Source organism: Zeus faber (genome assembly GCF_960531495.2).
Source record: "Zeus faber genome assembly, chromosome: 17".
NCBI classification, from domain to species: domain Eukaryota; kingdom Metazoa; phylum Chordata; class Actinopteri; order Zeiformes; family Zeidae; genus Zeus; species Zeus faber.
Window position 1 is genome coordinate 15899933 of NC_137204.1, and position 17612 is coordinate 15917544.

Consider the following 17612-nt stretch of genomic DNA (forward strand, 5'->3'; position numbering starts at 1 on the left):
GAAACAAAAACAAGATCAAAGATCACTTCCTTTCTGTATATAAAAAAATAAATGCCAGAATAAGGTTAAATTGGGATCCATTTGGCCACTTCCATTGCTGAATCAATTTAAGAGTAACTAAATGTTCTGTTTTTCGCAACTATTTTAATTTGCCCCCGATTAAGCTGCATTTAGATGAGCAATTGGCACTTACTGGGCGTGTACTGTAATGTGGGTATTGATGATTGTTTCCAAGGTAATTGGAATAGAGAAATGACTATGGCTGTGTGATTAAAAAAGTAAAAACAGCCAGTAAACAGTGTGCTCAGTGATGCTGACTCACTATTCCCGCCGTAATTCCCAGACCAATCATTAGACACCAATCACTAAAGCGATTATCTCTAAATGATGCCAACAACTAGTTGTTCCAAAGGAAGCAGTAAGGAAATTGCCTTTCTTCTATCTAAGGGGATATAGATCTTAGTATCCAGTTAAACTATCATTAGGTGGTACCGAATGTAGAGAAATATACATTATGTCAGCCTATCTACTTATATGTAAGGATATATGGAAGCCTATATATTTATATGTAAGATATATGGAATCCTATAGACTTATATTTAAGATATGTGGAAGCAATAGTCGTATACTTTATGTAAGATATGTGGAAGTCTATGTCTTATATATAAGATGTGTGCAATCTATAGTCATAGTGTATATAAGATATGTTGAATTTATAGTCCTATATATAAGATATGTGGAATCTATAGTCCTATACTGTATGTAAGATATACGGCATTTTCATGATATCGTTTAACGCAGTTCTTCACACTGAAGAAAGCGGTTATTTCAATGAACTGAAGTATTCATATAAGCCAATAATAAATGTATGAATAACAAAATCAATATTCAGAGGAAGAAGCGGCATAAAGATGGAGAACATATTCCTGACTGGAAAAGCCTGCCTCTGTAGCTGACCCCCGTGACCTTAGTTCAGCTGAGAATGGACTCATTCATACATAGTTAATACATTCCAATAAATACATATGAAAATGGAGGGCTATAGCGTATGCCGGCTGTGTTTTTAATGCTGTATAATGAATTCCATGTTAGGTGGGTAGAATTATTTACCATACATTACTACAAAATATAGTCGCAATGTATACGACTCTATTAACTAATGGAGTCTTCCTTTACAAGCTTATTTATCAAAAAATTAACCATTAAGCGTAAAAATGCGGTTAACTTTCAGCTGTGAGGATTCAATATGGGGATCAGTCGGTAGGTTCCGCAGAGGAGTAAATAGGTGACTCTAGGTGCATGCCAAAAATGGTGACACAAATGGGCGGGTGAAGTGCTCAGGCGTGCACGGGTTACACCAGTGCACACTGGGTAAGAGCACCTGCTCTGCTGCTGCTGCTGCTGCTGCTGTGCGGACTGCAGCAGAGCAGTTGCATTCGGAGATAAGGCGACCATTAATTAAATCGCAGAGGCTCTTCATAATCTCTCCATTCACTCAAACCCTCTTTCCCTCTTTCAATCGCTCGCCCTCCACCCGGCGAGGGCTGGAGCCGTTGTCCCTCTTGGTAACCTGCCAATTTGCTTCTTACGGACGCACCTTTATCGCTTCGCCCATTAGGAATTTACTGTCGGCTCGATCGGTTTGACAAGTGCGGAGGCACCGACTTGAGCAACATATTGATCACGGGAAATTTACATTCACTTACGTATGTCTTTGCTTAACGTCTTTGTGCGGGCATAAAGATTCAATTCGTTCAGTCATTTTGTTTTTGCCGGCATTAATATTTCTGGCAACGTGCCAGAAACATGTGAATATTTTATGACAAGGGTGGTGATTGAGAACTGGGGGCCAGGTAATTCATTCCCCTCAGTCCACAGCACTGTTTTAACAGCAACACATCAAAGAAAACAGAACGTCCCGCCCCGCCGCGTTATGTGCAGCACATGGATATAATAATCAGAATTAGAATCATAAATAATCATTTCATAAACAGATTTCCGTGTAAAGCCGGTATTTTTTGGTGATCTCTGCAAAACTCCTTACCCTTGCCCCCTTCATCGGGCTTATTCAATTAGTATAAACGTCTGAAATAGCCCTATCTCGATGCTGATGCGGGACGGGTCGTAAAAGTAAAAGCCATAGACAATAAAACAGCAATTAAAGAGGAAAAAAGAAAAGAGGCTGAAGGTGTGAATAGAGGATGAGCACAAAAGACCTGCTTTTTTCTTTTCCTCACGGGCCGAGCCCGTTTCATGCGTTTTGCTTACCATCAGCAACAAAGTGCTCCGGCACGTGGAGCGTGACCTTGACGGTGAGAGGGCACGAGCTCTGCGCGGCGTAGACCGCGGCGACCACGCACGTGCTGATGGTGATCAAAGTCAGGTTGACTTTATTCAGAGGACTGTGGGGGTGGCCTGGATGCGAGAGAGAGAGAGAGAGAGAAAGACGGGAGAAAGGAAGGAATTATGTTTAAGTCGAGGGTCGACTCCAGGGATTCAATATTCAAGGCGTACAATCGCATACAAAAAAAAACAACTATTATAATTTACTTAATGCCCGCGAGCCTCATTCGCCGTCAAAATCAAGCTCCCGGCCCTCAAGGCTCGTTAACATAATGAGACGTACTACGCGTCTGACTCCGTGAATGTAACCAGGTTAGATGATAAAAGCGGGAAAAAGATAATAGAGAACGACTTGGGAGGAACAGGCTTTTTTCCGCAACAGCTTAGTGTGTGATGTGTGGTTGTATTGACACTGACAGGGTTATAGATTGGTTGTTTGCCTTGCCCTTTCGCTCTCTCTGGGCTCCCATTTCACCGGGCAGGATGGAATCGGTGGCGTCCTCTCCATCGACGCGGTGAGGGGTGAAACCGGCTGTTCGCGGACAAAACAGTACACAGGGCAATGTAGCGCCGCATTGTATTGAAATCTCTGTCGAGATTTTCAGAATTTCGCTGTGCAGCAAGTGCTGGGAAAATCACGGCTCTGGGGACGGCAGGGAAGGTTTTATGCATTATGCACGGGCGCTGATTGCACATGGAGGGAGACGGGTACCGATCTATACCTGAACTAAGGTCTTCTATATCCTTTTTTCTCTCCTCACCCCCCGTGATAAGTGAAATGTGACTCACCAGACTGTGCCCACGTAGAGCCACTTCCACTTTTGTAGCGTCCGATTGGGAGCACGCTCAGGAATTTACAAACGATGCTTTTTTATTTGATACCGTCGGTGCTGATACACGACAATTAACTGAATGGGTTTTATTTCAGTACAAAAAAAAAAAAAAAGAAAAGCAAAACGACGGCCGAGGGGGCAAGTAACGTAATCGGTGCATGCCCGAACATCGTGTAACACCAGTAACCGCGGCAACCCTGCGCGGCTCTTTATTTATTTACGTTGTACCCAGTGGCACCGTAGGGGGAGAGGAAGTTAGGACGATTCTAAGGGCCTGTGGCTGGCAGAGGTCCTAAACAATTATTAGAATGTTTTTTTTCCCAATAATTATTTTCAATATTCAATTAATAACCTATCATCATTAATGGATTATTTTATTATTATTTTTTTTTTTACAATGCGCCAACAAAACGAATGGTTTCTTTTGCTTTTCTTGTTTTTGGCAAAAAGTAAACATCCAGAGAGCCTCTGCATTGACATTTGACACCTAAAGACCAACATTCAATCAACGCAGGCAATCTTTTCATGACTATTACCATCAAAAAATGACATTTAGACTGTAAAAGATGGCCTTTGGCACATTTCTTGGAGAGGGTGTCAGTCTTGCATCAAATAGCGAATTCCACTGTGTGCAGAATGTGGCAAGCATGTCTGCACACACGAGTGTGTAAGTATTGGACGACAACAGAGTTGCAAGTCTGCAAAGGTAGAGTTATTTAAAGCTTTGAACGGGTCGATTGGGTTCTGCAGGTGTGTGGTTACAGCAATTGCGCAGGGTTGGCGCGTGGCCTGTGGTGGTGGGGTCCAATGTTATACCATTTCATGGGGCCCGATATCCCTGGGGGCGCCCCTGGTCGCACCCGCCGCCTGGTTCCAGGAAACGAGCCCGACAGCTTTCGGCCTCATTGGATATCTGGCGCTGGCCCATTCAGAACTGGGCCATGGGGGTTGGGTGAGGCCTATGTGTGATCTCATTCCTGATTGGTCCCTTAATTGTCACACTAAGCTTGGACAGGCTAATGCAAAACACTAAGAAACTACCAAAAACATAGATTTGGATTCAGTGTCGTTTTTGCAGCGTGCTTGTGTTCTATTCTGTACATTATTGTGCAGAATCGTGTTTTTTGGGCTTTTTTTTTTTTTTTACGTCATCACCTCATCTGCACACACTGCAAAAACCTGTATTTCATAATTTATTATCCATTAATGAGAGAAACCTCAAACCTCATGTCACACTTTGTTCCTGGAACCAAGCACCAAGTGCAACAGAAATGGGAAAAAATACACGTCTCAAATTTTTGATTTTCACAGCAGAGCACCACATGACAAAAAAAACAAAAACGCATTTGCGGCAATTGTTTCCCACCTTATTCTGTTTCACTTTAAGAGCTGACTTCAAAATCGTGCAATCGCCCTCCTCGGCAGTTGCTATGGTGATGTTAGTGTGCTAGTTACTTAGTTACTGCAGCAGCGGTAGAACGCTTTGAATTTTTCGCCGTTAATATAAATTGCCCAGAAGCGGTGATAGTTTTAAAGGATGACATGGCCATATTATTAGAGGGAAAGTTTTGCTCTAAGTGCAAGTCTTTCTTATTAACCTCTTCAAAAACTCCCTCCGCTGCTCTTCACTCCATTAAAAATATATTATCTCTTGAAAGCTGAGAAAAATGTAAGAAATGCTGTTGGAGAGTGCCAAGAGTTAAAAATAATATACCTGCAGGGCCACAAAGGGGCCGTTTTTTATTTCGACAGTTGGTAATGAGAGCGTAGAGGGGTGGGAGAGAGGGAGCGGTACATGACAGGACGGTACGCGAAGGCCGAGATAAAGGCTGGAAAATTAGGATTTCCCCTTTTGACGACAATTATTCCCAAAATGTAAAGGTCACGCCGCTCAATCGGTCACAACTGGTGGCTCCACAATTAAAATTAAATTGAAGAAGAAGAATTGTGTTGATTTCAAAAGTTGCCTCATTTGTGTGGGTCAAGGTGGAATTGTTCATATACAGCAAGGTGGACGGCGAAACCTAAAGCTGTGATTTTCTTCGCAGAGGCGATGAGGTATTACGTCGTATTAGGTTTTCTGGACGAGAAAGTCTCCAAAAACCCAGAGTACAGCCACGGCCCTGTTCGGCGCGCTGTCCTCCCTGGCTACGCAGCAGGTTTTTTTAATTGGTCGGATTTCGCTGGAACTGATGTGCCTAAACGTGGTCCACAAGGGCCAGTGCTACTACACCGCGGTTATCAAAACCCCGCTTCTGCAAAGTCCCAATTCAGTGTTCTACAGCTGCAGTACTTCTGGTCCTGACAAAAGCAAATCAAAGCGGCGTTTCGTCGACGAACATGTTACGCCGCTGGGCACACGCACGGGCCACAGCCCCAATTAATAGATACAATAATTCACAAATTGAAATAATAAAACCAACATTCATAGTTTGAAACATACTAATAGTTTGAATTGAATTGAAGTTTGAAGTTTAAATTGTACGGGCCTATGTCTGTTATTTGTTACATGGGCACATGCTACTGGTTAGTTTGTATATTTGTATATCTTAAGCTTGTTAACCATCGGACTATTTATCTTTTGTATTTTGGTCTATTTGTACCGTGCACATTTCACATTTTCATTTATATTTTATCAATTAATATATTTTTATCCTATTTTATTTTATTATTATTTTTATTCTCCTTTTTATTTCAAGCTTTTCCTTTTTTTTTGATGCTGATGGTCTGTACGGAAGTTCACCCAACCTCCCCCGAATAAATGCCTCGTATATGTAAATGTGTCTGGCGAAAACAAAACCCATTCTGATTCCAGCGTGGCCAAGGAGGCAGCTCTCTCGTCAAGTGGGCTTTGAGTCCACATTGGAGGGTGCCGTTAGCAACTTTTTATTTCGCTTTCTTATATTTCACAGTAGAGATCTCTTGCAAGGCCCAGCACCCAAAAAAAAAAAGTATATAAAAATATAATATATGTGTGAACTGTTAATCCACTTATGCCAACAAAGCCATGATGGGTGGTGCAATGTAGAACCTTTTCACGTTGTTGGCGAAAACATTCCCAGCTGTAGAACACCGGCGACAAGCAAACGCAACAACTCAGCAGCAGAGGTCCGGGAATGCGGTGTAAAACAAATGATAAAAACCCCAAGGTTGTGTTGCGTGAGTGAGATATTACCCCAGTAATTGCATGCACAGGGTGAGAAAAATGTGGTTTCAGCTGCACATTGCCGAGTGCCTTTTCCATAACTTGCCCGCGCAATCATGTGCTTGCTCCTTCCTTTAATTGTTGTAATTATAATGGAAATAAGACACGCATGCGCACGCGCACACACACACACACACACACGCACACACACACACACACACGCACGCACACACACACACACTCCCATATCACTGTTTTGGGAGGTGAGGGGGGTTGCCAGTACTGGTTTGACTCAGCGCTGCTTATCAGCAAGCCTCCGTTTACGTCAGCATCATATATCTGCACAATGTCATTGAGGCAGCGCTTAAAGCCGCAACGCCTTCCTGCTTCCAGGTCAGAACACGTCCAATCTGGTTCCTCTCTTACTGCCTGCTCCCTTCCGCCGCCCCCTCTCACTGTTTCTTCTCTGCAGTTTTTTTTTCAATACCCTCCAACTTTACAGCAGTAAGTTCATTCATGAACCGTTTGGAAAGGACTGTCATTTTCCCTCTGCCATTTTTGTTTTTCTTTACGTTTTTCATCTTGGTTTTAGACGACGCGTGGGCATCTCTCCAGAGGCAGCGTGCCACCCTTGCCGGAGGAAATGAAAATTGAAAATAAAGCAAAGAAGACGGGGGTGATACGCATATGAAACAATTAAAATGGCGAAGACAAGATGAGGTGTGAGGTGTAAAAATGATAAAAATGTGTTCCCTGCTTGCGGAACAAAATTCCCCCCGGAGACAACTGAGTTTTGATTGATTGATTGACTGATTGAAAGAACAAGAAAACACACCGGTGTGTCTTGTCTTTGTGACACTTTGTTTTGTTTGTTTCCCCCAGCAAAAAGTCTTTCTCAGCTTTCACTCCAACAATGTTATTTACTCGTATTAACTCACACTATAACACGCACACGCACACGCACGCACACACACACACACACACACACACACACACACACACACACACACACACACACACACACACACACACACACACACACACACACACACACACACACACACAGCAAAAAAAAAAAAAGCACAGAGTCACCACAGAGACGAAACCCCCCCGGCTCCCGCCCCCCACCTTTGCTGCGACGGCGCCCACGGTGCTGGTCCGTGTAGAACTTCATCTGTCCGTCATCCTCGGGCTCCGAACCAGAATCGCCTTGATGCCGAAACACCAGCCCAGACACTGACGGAAAGAAAACCCAACAAAACAGCAAGAAAGAAATGATCAGAATAAGGAAATAATAATTTATTATTGAAAGGTACTAAGGCGTGTCTTCCGGAGTAAGGTAATAAGCCCTTGAAATGTCAAAATAAAATAAATAAATAAATACACACACATATATATATATATATATATATATATACACACACACACGTATATACATATATATATATATATATATATAAAATAAAATACCTGAAAAGGGCAAAGAAAAGCTCTTGACATTTTCTTTCTCAAAACATTACATGAATGTGTGGAAGTGAATCAAGGCGGGCTTTGCACAGACGTCAGAGCCATTATCGCCGTGTTACTCTGGGAAGCCAGGAGGGCTGAAATGACGGTTTAAATAGGAAAAAAACAAACAAAAAAAAAACAAAAAACAAACCTAAAATGCATCACGTTAAAATGATCTATTTCTAAGGCGTAGAAACCCTAAGCTTTGAGAAAGCTGAACGCGGAAGGGAAGACGACCAGGGGGTGTCTCGACGGGGGCCTTGCGTTCGGGAAAGGCGTATCATGCTTTTGGACGATTGACGTCACTTCCCCGTTCCATTGAGTTCCGTTCAATTTCCTTTTCAATTCGGCTTTAAAAGCGTGACATGTTATGACTTATGTTACAAAAGGCTGCTCTGAGCCTTCAATGGGAACGAATAGTCCGGGAGTTTTCCACGAAGGCAATCCGTTTGCAAAGGAATATATTGTATAAAAATTTAAATATGTTTTTGACAGCATTATGTTAAATGATTACAATACATATTTACAGCTGTATCAATAGATAAGAGCATGCACGCAGTGTCTAGAGAGCTGTCTTGTAGTATTTTTATTTTCAATTTTTATTGTTTGTAAACCTGTACAGAGTTGTGCATTTTTGGTATGTTGTGGGCTTTTAGTATTTTGACAAGTTGTCATTTTTTACGATTTTTTATTCTCTATTTTGGAATGTTGTATGGAATACATTTCGGTAAAATGTATTCCATACAACATTCCAAATTAAAATGTGGTCAATAACACTTACATGGATCCTAAAATAGCTTTGCTGGAATATTGTTCTAGTCGGTATTTTGTATATATTTATATATATTTACTCACTATTCAAAATGTGCCATAGACATCGCAGATCATGTTTTGGAGTTTAAAGCGTTTCAGCAAACAACTGAGCAGGCTGATCCATTCTGATCACCTTAAAAAGTTTGAAAAGCTGAAAACTGATTGTGAAGTTTGAAAGCCAAATAGGCTAAATTCTTCATTTTTAAATCATGTTGCTGTGATTAGTGCGGGGGGAATTTCAGAGCCTGATATAGCTGTTAGGTATTTTACCCTGATGTAACAGTTGGTAAGTACAGTATGTTGTAGTCAAGTTTGATCCCTCGGACAAGTCAAAACTGCACGTGAGATTTGAGCATGCTTTGAGTTTAATTTCAGTTGCCTCCATCATTTCTCTCAAATTTACAGAAGCGATGGAGGCGACAGATATCAAAGCTGGAAATATTGGTTCCGAAACAGAGACAATTTTCAACGAGATATCTATTGGAATTAGATCCAATTAGATCTTGCATATCACTTTGTCCATTACAGACTGTCAGGCCGTTTGGTTTTCTGCCGCCAAGCTTAATCCAAAATTATCCCACCACATTGCGACCCATCCCAGCCCACCTCAGCATCTCCTCCAAGCAATGAGCTTTCGTTTAACGAATATCGACGAACATGTAGACACACGTTCGCCGCTTGGCTCCCTGGAGGCTCCCAAGACGCTTTTGAATAACTGGAGTTGAAGCGGGCTGAGGTTCGCCCATCAAGGCTGCTTATTTCCAACGGCCCGTCGTCCCGCGTCAAAAGCTTTTTCGGGATGAGATTTGAAGGATGCTCGGCGCAGCCCCCCCCCCCCCCCCCCCCCCTCCACGCGCTCTATTACAAGGAGCACGAACGCAATTACCCCGTAATCATCGCGAGCCGGCGAGGAGCATCCAAACGCATCCGTAGCTTCGTGTCTCTCTCCGCTCCCCCCCCGCGCCATTTTTTTAAAGAGACAACAATAGCATGAGCATGACATTTTGGAACGGTAATTAACACCGCGCTAGTCACTGTTTTCTTCGTTTCTATGTCGAATCATCCGAGCTACCCCGGAGCTTCGCCCGTGCGAAGCGGAGGCTTTGGGCTGCGGTCGCTCCGTCCGTCCGACTGGACTTGAGGGTGCCTCGTGAAGCATTTGCACTTGAAAAAGGCGGCTTCGGAGCGGAGTGTGAAGCCGACCGAGCATCCGGGCGTGCACCAGGCACTTGATTAAACGGCGGCCGGAGGGATGGAGGGACGGAGGCACCGGAGCGGCAATGGGGAAAAAAAACGGAGAAAATAAAAAAAGGACTCTTGCAGCTCTTAGGACAATTACAAATGAGCTAAATCATATATACGCTGCAGCTTTACAGACGCTGTTACGCAGTTACACGCTGCTACACACTGTTTGCAAAGTGTAATAACTCATTGCCTGCAATACTCTTTAACCAACAATCAGGTTGATATCGTTTAAATATAAAAGGCTTTATTTGCTGTATAAACGGGTGCTGTTTATATTCGAGGGGTTGCCCAATCTGGGGTCTGCGGCCCACGAGGGCTCCCCCAAGGCCTTGCAGGGGGTCCGCAGCCAAATTATTAGTATTTATTTATGTTTTGCATTTTACTTTTTCCTCATGTTTTAATACGGCTGGCAATGCGAACTGGCTTGCTTGTCTTAGAAACTGGCCCAGTGCAAAGGAATAGGACCACAGCGGGTCGTGAACGGTGAAAATGCCGCGAAATATATGATGGAGATTATTTTGTGTTTCCGTTGTCAATCATGAAATCATGGTCACTGCACAGCTTTTTTAAATAGGAAATTCCTTCTTTCGGGTCAGTTTCCAGTAAATAAAAAAAATATGATTGGAAATCACAATAATCACAATTGGCCAATTTTTTCTTATGAATAATTTGATTATTTAAATAATGGAAATAATCAAAGGATGTCAAACAATTATTGTTTGACAGACATACTATACTATACTAGACTATATATATATATATATATATATATATATATATAGTCACTTTATTCTATTTTTCATCTCCCTCTCCCTCTGTCGCCACCCAGCACCTCCCTCGGCATTTTCTAACATGATGCATAAATTCATAACCAATTTTACAGCACATTGCCCCTGCTTCACCCTCCAAATAGAGCCCGACTCCCAACCTGTTTAAGTGCACCGGACCAAAAGAATGACTCAAACTTTCAGCGCGCACTTTTCCTTCGTATCGATATAACTTTTAACTACGAGTCAAATCTTTATGGGCCGGACAAATCTTTCAGGAGTTACGGCTTGTAATATTCATGGAGTCAATAAAAGAGGGAACTTCATGTGGCGTGACATTTGGCAAGAAACGATGCCTATGGTCTGCGGGGGAGGATAGAAAAAAAGACATATTTCTCCATCACCGGCAATAAACTTTGGGGCTGGAACTCTGCATTTCGGGGGGGGGGGGATGTGGGCTTCGGAGCGGAGGGGTGTGGTGGAAACGGGTAATTCAGAAGAGAGAGAATACTTTTCAGTAACAGGCTGACAAAGCTTATCTGCTTTCTCTGGCTCTCCTCCTCCTGACAGAAGGCATATATCCTGGATATTTTCTGGTTGGCCGACCATCGCTCAAACACGCTGGATAAAAAAAAATGGGGCATTCGTCTGAGGGGGCGAAGGCTCCACGACCCATCAGAAACATTTATTATTTAGCAACCGTAACTCAAAATATAACTTTGCATTCACATGTGGAAAAAAACCCCACAATTAACTGAGAAGGCAGCCTGCATATTAATGTTATTGTGTAGTGATATGGTTTTCTGTATATTCTGTGTATTTTTTGAATATTGGCTATTTTTGAACATTTGGCAATTTTTGCTTTTAATTTGTCTATTTTCTTTGTATATTGGCAATTTTTGTAGATGTGGCTGTTATTGTTTTCAGAACGTTTGGTTGATCGCATGCTATGTCTCTACAGCAATGCACCGATCTTCAGCACGACAAAGTCCCTATTATATGAAAATGGACGTGGCCGAATGAACCGAAAAATTTTGATTCTGGACACAATAGGCTGAGAAGCAGGAAGCCAAGCTTCTCCTTTGTACAAATTATTATTTTACCCAAGTCTCGCAGCTTCCATCGCGGAGATGAGCCAGTAGCTAGTAGACCCCAAGTGATCAATAGATCGATGGATTGATCAATAAATAAATACTTTCTTCATCGCCAAAGGGGAATTGCGTGAGTTAATTAGCTATTATACTTTTTTAAAAGCCTGTATTTCGCACCTTGAACTCCGTCTTCCCATTGACCGACTAAAGGCATGGATTAAGAACACTTGTATCCACCACCTGACCTGTATTGCAGTTTTATTTGAAAAAAGATTTCAAGGAGCTTGAGGCTTTAATTGTTAGTCGTCTGTCAAAGCGCCTCTACCACCTATCCCAACATCCCTGTGGTTGAAAAATGGCTTAATGGGTGAATATCCATATAATTCCCCAGAAATACTATCAATGGCATTGGTTATTATTATCGTTCTGTTTTTCTGTTGTCTGTGCGTTTTTTTGTACTGCATGCACCAACGTGTTGTTCCCATCACTCTCACCGTAATTTTCGTTCGAGCACAACTATTTCATCCACTGTCAGTAAGCAACATATTCATTCTGGGAAAGTGCTTCATAGCCAAGAGAAGTAAATTGATTTTCTTTCAGCCCCCTTCCCCAAGTAGGAGATTTAGAGATCTACCGGCAATTACTATGATCCCTGGGATTTCACAAGACAAACATTATTTATCTAGTATATACAGTATATATAATATTGCATATTACCATAAGTGGAATTAAATGGAAAAGGAGAAGGAGACTTTAAAGTGGTTACTGAAGCTGCTGTTATAGATCCATAGCCACACATTTTTTTTTTTTTTTTTACTAATGAATGTGTTTTGCATATGAAAAGTAACTGCATATGGCGTGGATCAAGTTTGGAGCACACGCACACGCACACGCACACACACACACACACACACACACACACAGTATTTCTTTAAACATAAACTGGTAGTCAACTGGTGTGTTTTTATTGTACACGCATTGAATGAATTCGATTTCCTCCTGCTGCGGCCGATCGCTTCGTTCTGAGCTCTCTCGCCGAGCGCTCCAAGCAGAGAGTGGCGCGTTCAAGGCAAACTCGGAAAACAGTAATCCCCCCCCCCCCCCCCCCCCCGTGATGGGTTATAGATGGGTTGCATTGCAGGGCACCCGGACGGAAGTTTGATTTAAAATTCATGGTAAAATATGATCAAGTCTACGTAGGGATAAAACAGGGAATTCATTTTAAAAGCCTGCCTCTGATATAAGCCTGCTTCCAATAAAGGCCCGGTACCCTCTGCAGGTGAGTGAAATAAATTCTCCGGTCACTATTTGAGGAAACACAGCTCATCAATGATCGCTGTCTGACGGAAGAGGTTAGTTTGTTTGGATCGCTCGCGTAATCGAGCAGCTGTACTGCTGAGGTCACCCTGTCTGCTGTGTACTTAGCACACATGTTTAATATGGTGTCATGGTGGTAAGACAGTAGAAGGGAAGTCTATTTACTCTGCACTCCATCTAACAATCACACACACGCACACACACACACACACACACACACACACACACACACACACACACACACACACGGGGGACGTGTTCCAGTTTGATTTGCAAATTGAGCTCGAGAGGCTCGGGGACGACAGGCAGAGTACCTCCGGCGACCGCCAGATCAAACAGGCAGAGGAGTGGGAGCAACACGAGGGGAGGAGGGCGGCGTCCTTATCCCGTCCGCAAATCGCGGCGTCCTCGCGGCACGGCGCGGCCCGGCAGAGAGGGGCGGGGTTAAAGGGAAACCTCCCAGAGGGCAGCGCCTCCCCTCGGGCCGCTTTGGTCCGGGGGATCGCGCGGGGAAACGCTACCGAGCGCCGGCGGCGGGCGAACTAGGGCGGCGGGTCCACGGGGGCGCCGCCGACCGCCTTTCCGCGGGGGGCCCCGTCTGGGTGGACGGGGGCCAAAGTGCAGTGACCCCGGCACCTTGAAAGCCAACGCGAAGGGACTGATGGTGCAGACCACGGGTCGGGCGAAAGAAGTTTCACCCACGGCGCGCAGTTCGTGCAAGTCAATCCCAACTCCATCCACAGCTAGAAGTCACGCCGCTGACCACCGACAACAGAAGTCACGGCATCATCCGTGTGCAAATAAAATGTGTTCCTTGCGATCCCACGACGACGACAGGAAGCTGTGAGGACGCCTGCACATTGTGAAGCGACACCACAGGAGACATTTACCGATGAGCATGAGACGTGTTGACCTGTTGTACATCCAACCTATTTAACTAGCGAACTGTGTTTCTCCCCTTGACTGCTGCTATTAACTCTTTGACTGCTGCTATCAACTCTTTGACTGCTGCTATTAACTCTTTGACTGCTGCTATTAACTCTTTGACTGCTGCTATTAAACCTTTGACAGCTGCTATTAACTTTGCCTCCTCCTATTAATTATTTGACTGCTGCCATTAACTTATTGACTGCTGCTATAAACCCTCTGACTGCTGCTATGCACTCTTTGACTGCTGCTATTGACCCTTTGCATGCTGCTATTGACTTTGACTGCTGCTATTAACTGTTTAACTGCTGCTATTAACTGTTTAACTGCTGCTATTAACTCTCTGACTGCTGCCATCACCTCTTTCATTGCAGCTATTAACTCTTTGACTGCTGCTCTTAACAGTTTAACTGCTATTATTAACTCTTTGACTGCTACTATTAACTCTTTGACTGCTGCTATTAACTAATTAACTGCTGCTATTAACTAATTAACTGCTGCTATTAACTCTTTGACTGCTGCTTTTAACTCTTTGACTGCTGCTATTAACTCTTTGACTGCTGCTATTAACTCTTTGACTGCTGCTATTAACTCTTTGACTGCTACTATTGACTCTTTGACTGCTGCTATTAACTAATTAACTGCTGCTATTAACTAATTAACTGCTGCTATTAACTCTTTGACTGCTGCTATTAACTCTTTGACTGCTACTATTAACTCTTTGGGTGCTTCTATTAACCCTTTGGCTGCTGCAATTAAACCTTTGGCTGCTGCAATTAAACTGCCGGCTGCTGCTATTGACTTTGACTGCTGCTATTAACTAATCAACTGCTGCTATTAACTCTTTGACTGCTGCTATGAACTCTTTGACTGCTGCTATTAACTATTTGACTGCTGCTATTAACTCTTTGACTGCTGCCATCACCTATTTCATCGCAGCTGTAAAATCTTTGACTGCTGCTTTTAACAGTTTAACTGCTATTATTAACTCTTTGACTGCTGCTGTTAACTCTTTAAATGTTTCTATTAAGTCTTTGACTGATGCTAATAACTCTTTGACTGCTGCTAATAACTCTTGACTGCTGCTTTTAACCCTTTGGATGCTGCTATTAACCCTTTGACTGCTGCTATTATCTCTTTGACTGACCCACACCTCACACGGCAGTCATTGGTTGTTTGGAAAACCACCCCAAAAAAATATAACATCCATTGTAACAAGACTGTAATTGGTTTCTTGGGACACACCCCCAAGACTGTGATTGGTTCCCGGCGCTGAAAGTGGCAGAACATGTAATTGGAGAAGAGTACATCTCGGTATACAAGGAAGTCCAAAAGATCGATTAGTAAGTTGAGCTCCGGAGCCCTACTCACTGTTTGTTGCTTTACTTGACTCTCAGATACACAAGCTTTTTCACATCATACACTGTTCAGTTCCAGAGTTTTTTCTTCCAAGTTTTTTGAGGCCAGAATACATAGAAATGTCATCCAGAGATCCACACTTCTTACAAGCCCAGGTCTGGTCTGCTTTTCGATCATGACACTTTGACTGCTACTATTAACTCTTTGACTGTTGCTATTAACTCTTTGACTGACCCACACCCCACAAGACTGAGATTGGTTGTTTGGAAAACCACCCCAAAAAAATAAAACATGCATGGTAACAAAGACTGATTGGTTTCTTGGGACACACCCCTTAGATTGTGACTTGTTCCTGGCGCTGAAAGCAGCCGAACATGTACTTGGAGAAGAGTACATCTCGGTATATAAGGAAGTCGAAAAGATCGGTAAGTTAGTTGGGCTATGGAGCCCTACTCACTGTTTGCTGCTGTACTTGACTCTCAGATACACAAGCTTTTTTCACATCAGACTCTGTTCGGTTCCAGAATTTTTTTCTCACATGTTTTTTGAGGCCAGAATAGATAGAAATGTCGTCCAGAGATCCAGACTTCTTACAAGCCCAGGTCTGGTCTGCTTTTCGGTCATGACAGTTTGATTGCTGGTATGAACACTTTGACTGTTATTAACGTTTTGACTGCTGCTATCAATTTTTTGACAGCTATTAACTCTTTGAACCCTGCTATTGCTGCTATTACTGCTGCTACTGCAGCTGCTTGTATTTCTGCTTGACTGCTGCTATTAACTATTTGACTCCTGCTATAAACCCTTTTACTGCTGCTATTAACTTTTTGACTACTGCTATTAACTTTTTTGACTGCTGCTGTTAACTCTTTGACTGCTGCTATTGACTCTGACTGCTGGTAGTAACTAATTAGCATTGGGCTACTAGCTATTGTAGTGCTACTAAATAGCGTAGTGCTACTAGCATAGTGCCACTAGTTAGCAAAGTGCCAGCAGTTAGCATTGTTCCACTAGTAAGCATAGTGCTAGCAGTTAGCATTGTTTTACTAGTTTGCATGGTTCTAATAGCATTGTGCTACTAGTTAGCACAGTGCTACGAGTTAGCGTAGTGCTACCAGTTAGCTTAATGCTACTTAGAGTCGTGATAGTTAATGGCAACTTTAGTATGTAGATGTGTCATTATGTGTAATTTCTTATCTCCTTTAAATTTGTCGCTTTCTCTCCACTGATCGTTGCTGCTGTAATGCCTGAACGTCTCTCCAGGGATTAATTAAGTCTTATCCTATTTTTTATTAAAAGTATTTTTCTCATTTGATTTGGCTATTGTTACTGTTTTGTTCTATTTGTTTGAAGCATTTTGAGTTCATCTTGTGTAAGAAGGGTGCTGTAGAAATGATTTGCTCTTATTTGTGTTATTATAATAATATTATCTTATTAATATTATTATTATTATTAAATGAATGATTATTTTTATTATTATTAATAATAAATTGTCAAAAAGACTGCACATATAGACCTACACGTACAATTGGGAAACAAAAAACCGAGTAAACTCAAGCCGTGTTTGCTTTCTCTCTCTTGTCTCTTTGAATTTATTTCCTGTCTTTCAACTCCACCTTTCTTTCCCCATTTCCCTGCCTCCAAATAACTGTTTGCTCCACTCCAAAGTCCCACGCGTCAGCACAAAAGTTTTGTTTTTTTTTTCCTCTTTTTCTTACTTTCTTCCTTTTTTATTACCCCCGCCGCATCTCACTCGTTCAGCGCTAACATCTTGCCTTGATTGGAAAAACACCTTTTTTTCCATTCTTCTTCTCTTTCACACTTCAATGTTCCAGCCTCCGCCCCGCCGCCCCCCTCGATCTGCTTTCTCAAGAAATGTATGAAAAAAATTGTATATAGGGAAAAAAAATTGCACTTCACCCCCAAATCACGCTAATTTCACTGTTTGAGATGCAATTAAAAAAAATAAAAAAAATAAAAAAATAAAAGCTAAAAAAATAAAACAAGTTAAGCGCTGCCTTTGGAGCGGGCGTCGTCTCAATCAACACCGAAAAAACAATTCAGTCAGCCATGAATTATTCATCCGTACATCGCAGCCGGAGGGGGCTCGTGGTGTGGTTTAACGTGTGATAAAGCATCGCGTCGCCCGTCAACTTTCAGTTCCCACCTCGGGGGTTGACGTGTGTGTGTGTGTGTGTGTGTGTGTGTGTGTGTGTGTGATTGTGTGTGTTTTCTGCATGAAACCAGCGACGCTCGTATCCTG

The 17612-nt window shown here is 42.6% G+C and overlaps 1 protein-coding gene across 1 annotated transcript in view; it reads right to left on the reverse strand.

Annotated features, from left to right (window-relative positions):
- Positions 1–17612, reverse strand: part of astn2 (astrotactin 2) — a gene marked incomplete at both ends in the record, with an annotated part of 347495 nt that overhangs the window by 173792 nt on the left and 156091 nt on the right. Inside the window, 2 exons of the mRNA XM_080017621.1 lie at positions 2269–2415; positions 7450–7557. Coding sequence (XP_079873747.1) covers positions 2269–2415; positions 7450–7557 — 255 coding nt within the window. The remainder of the gene's footprint in view (positions 1–2268; positions 2416–7449; positions 7558–17612) is intronic.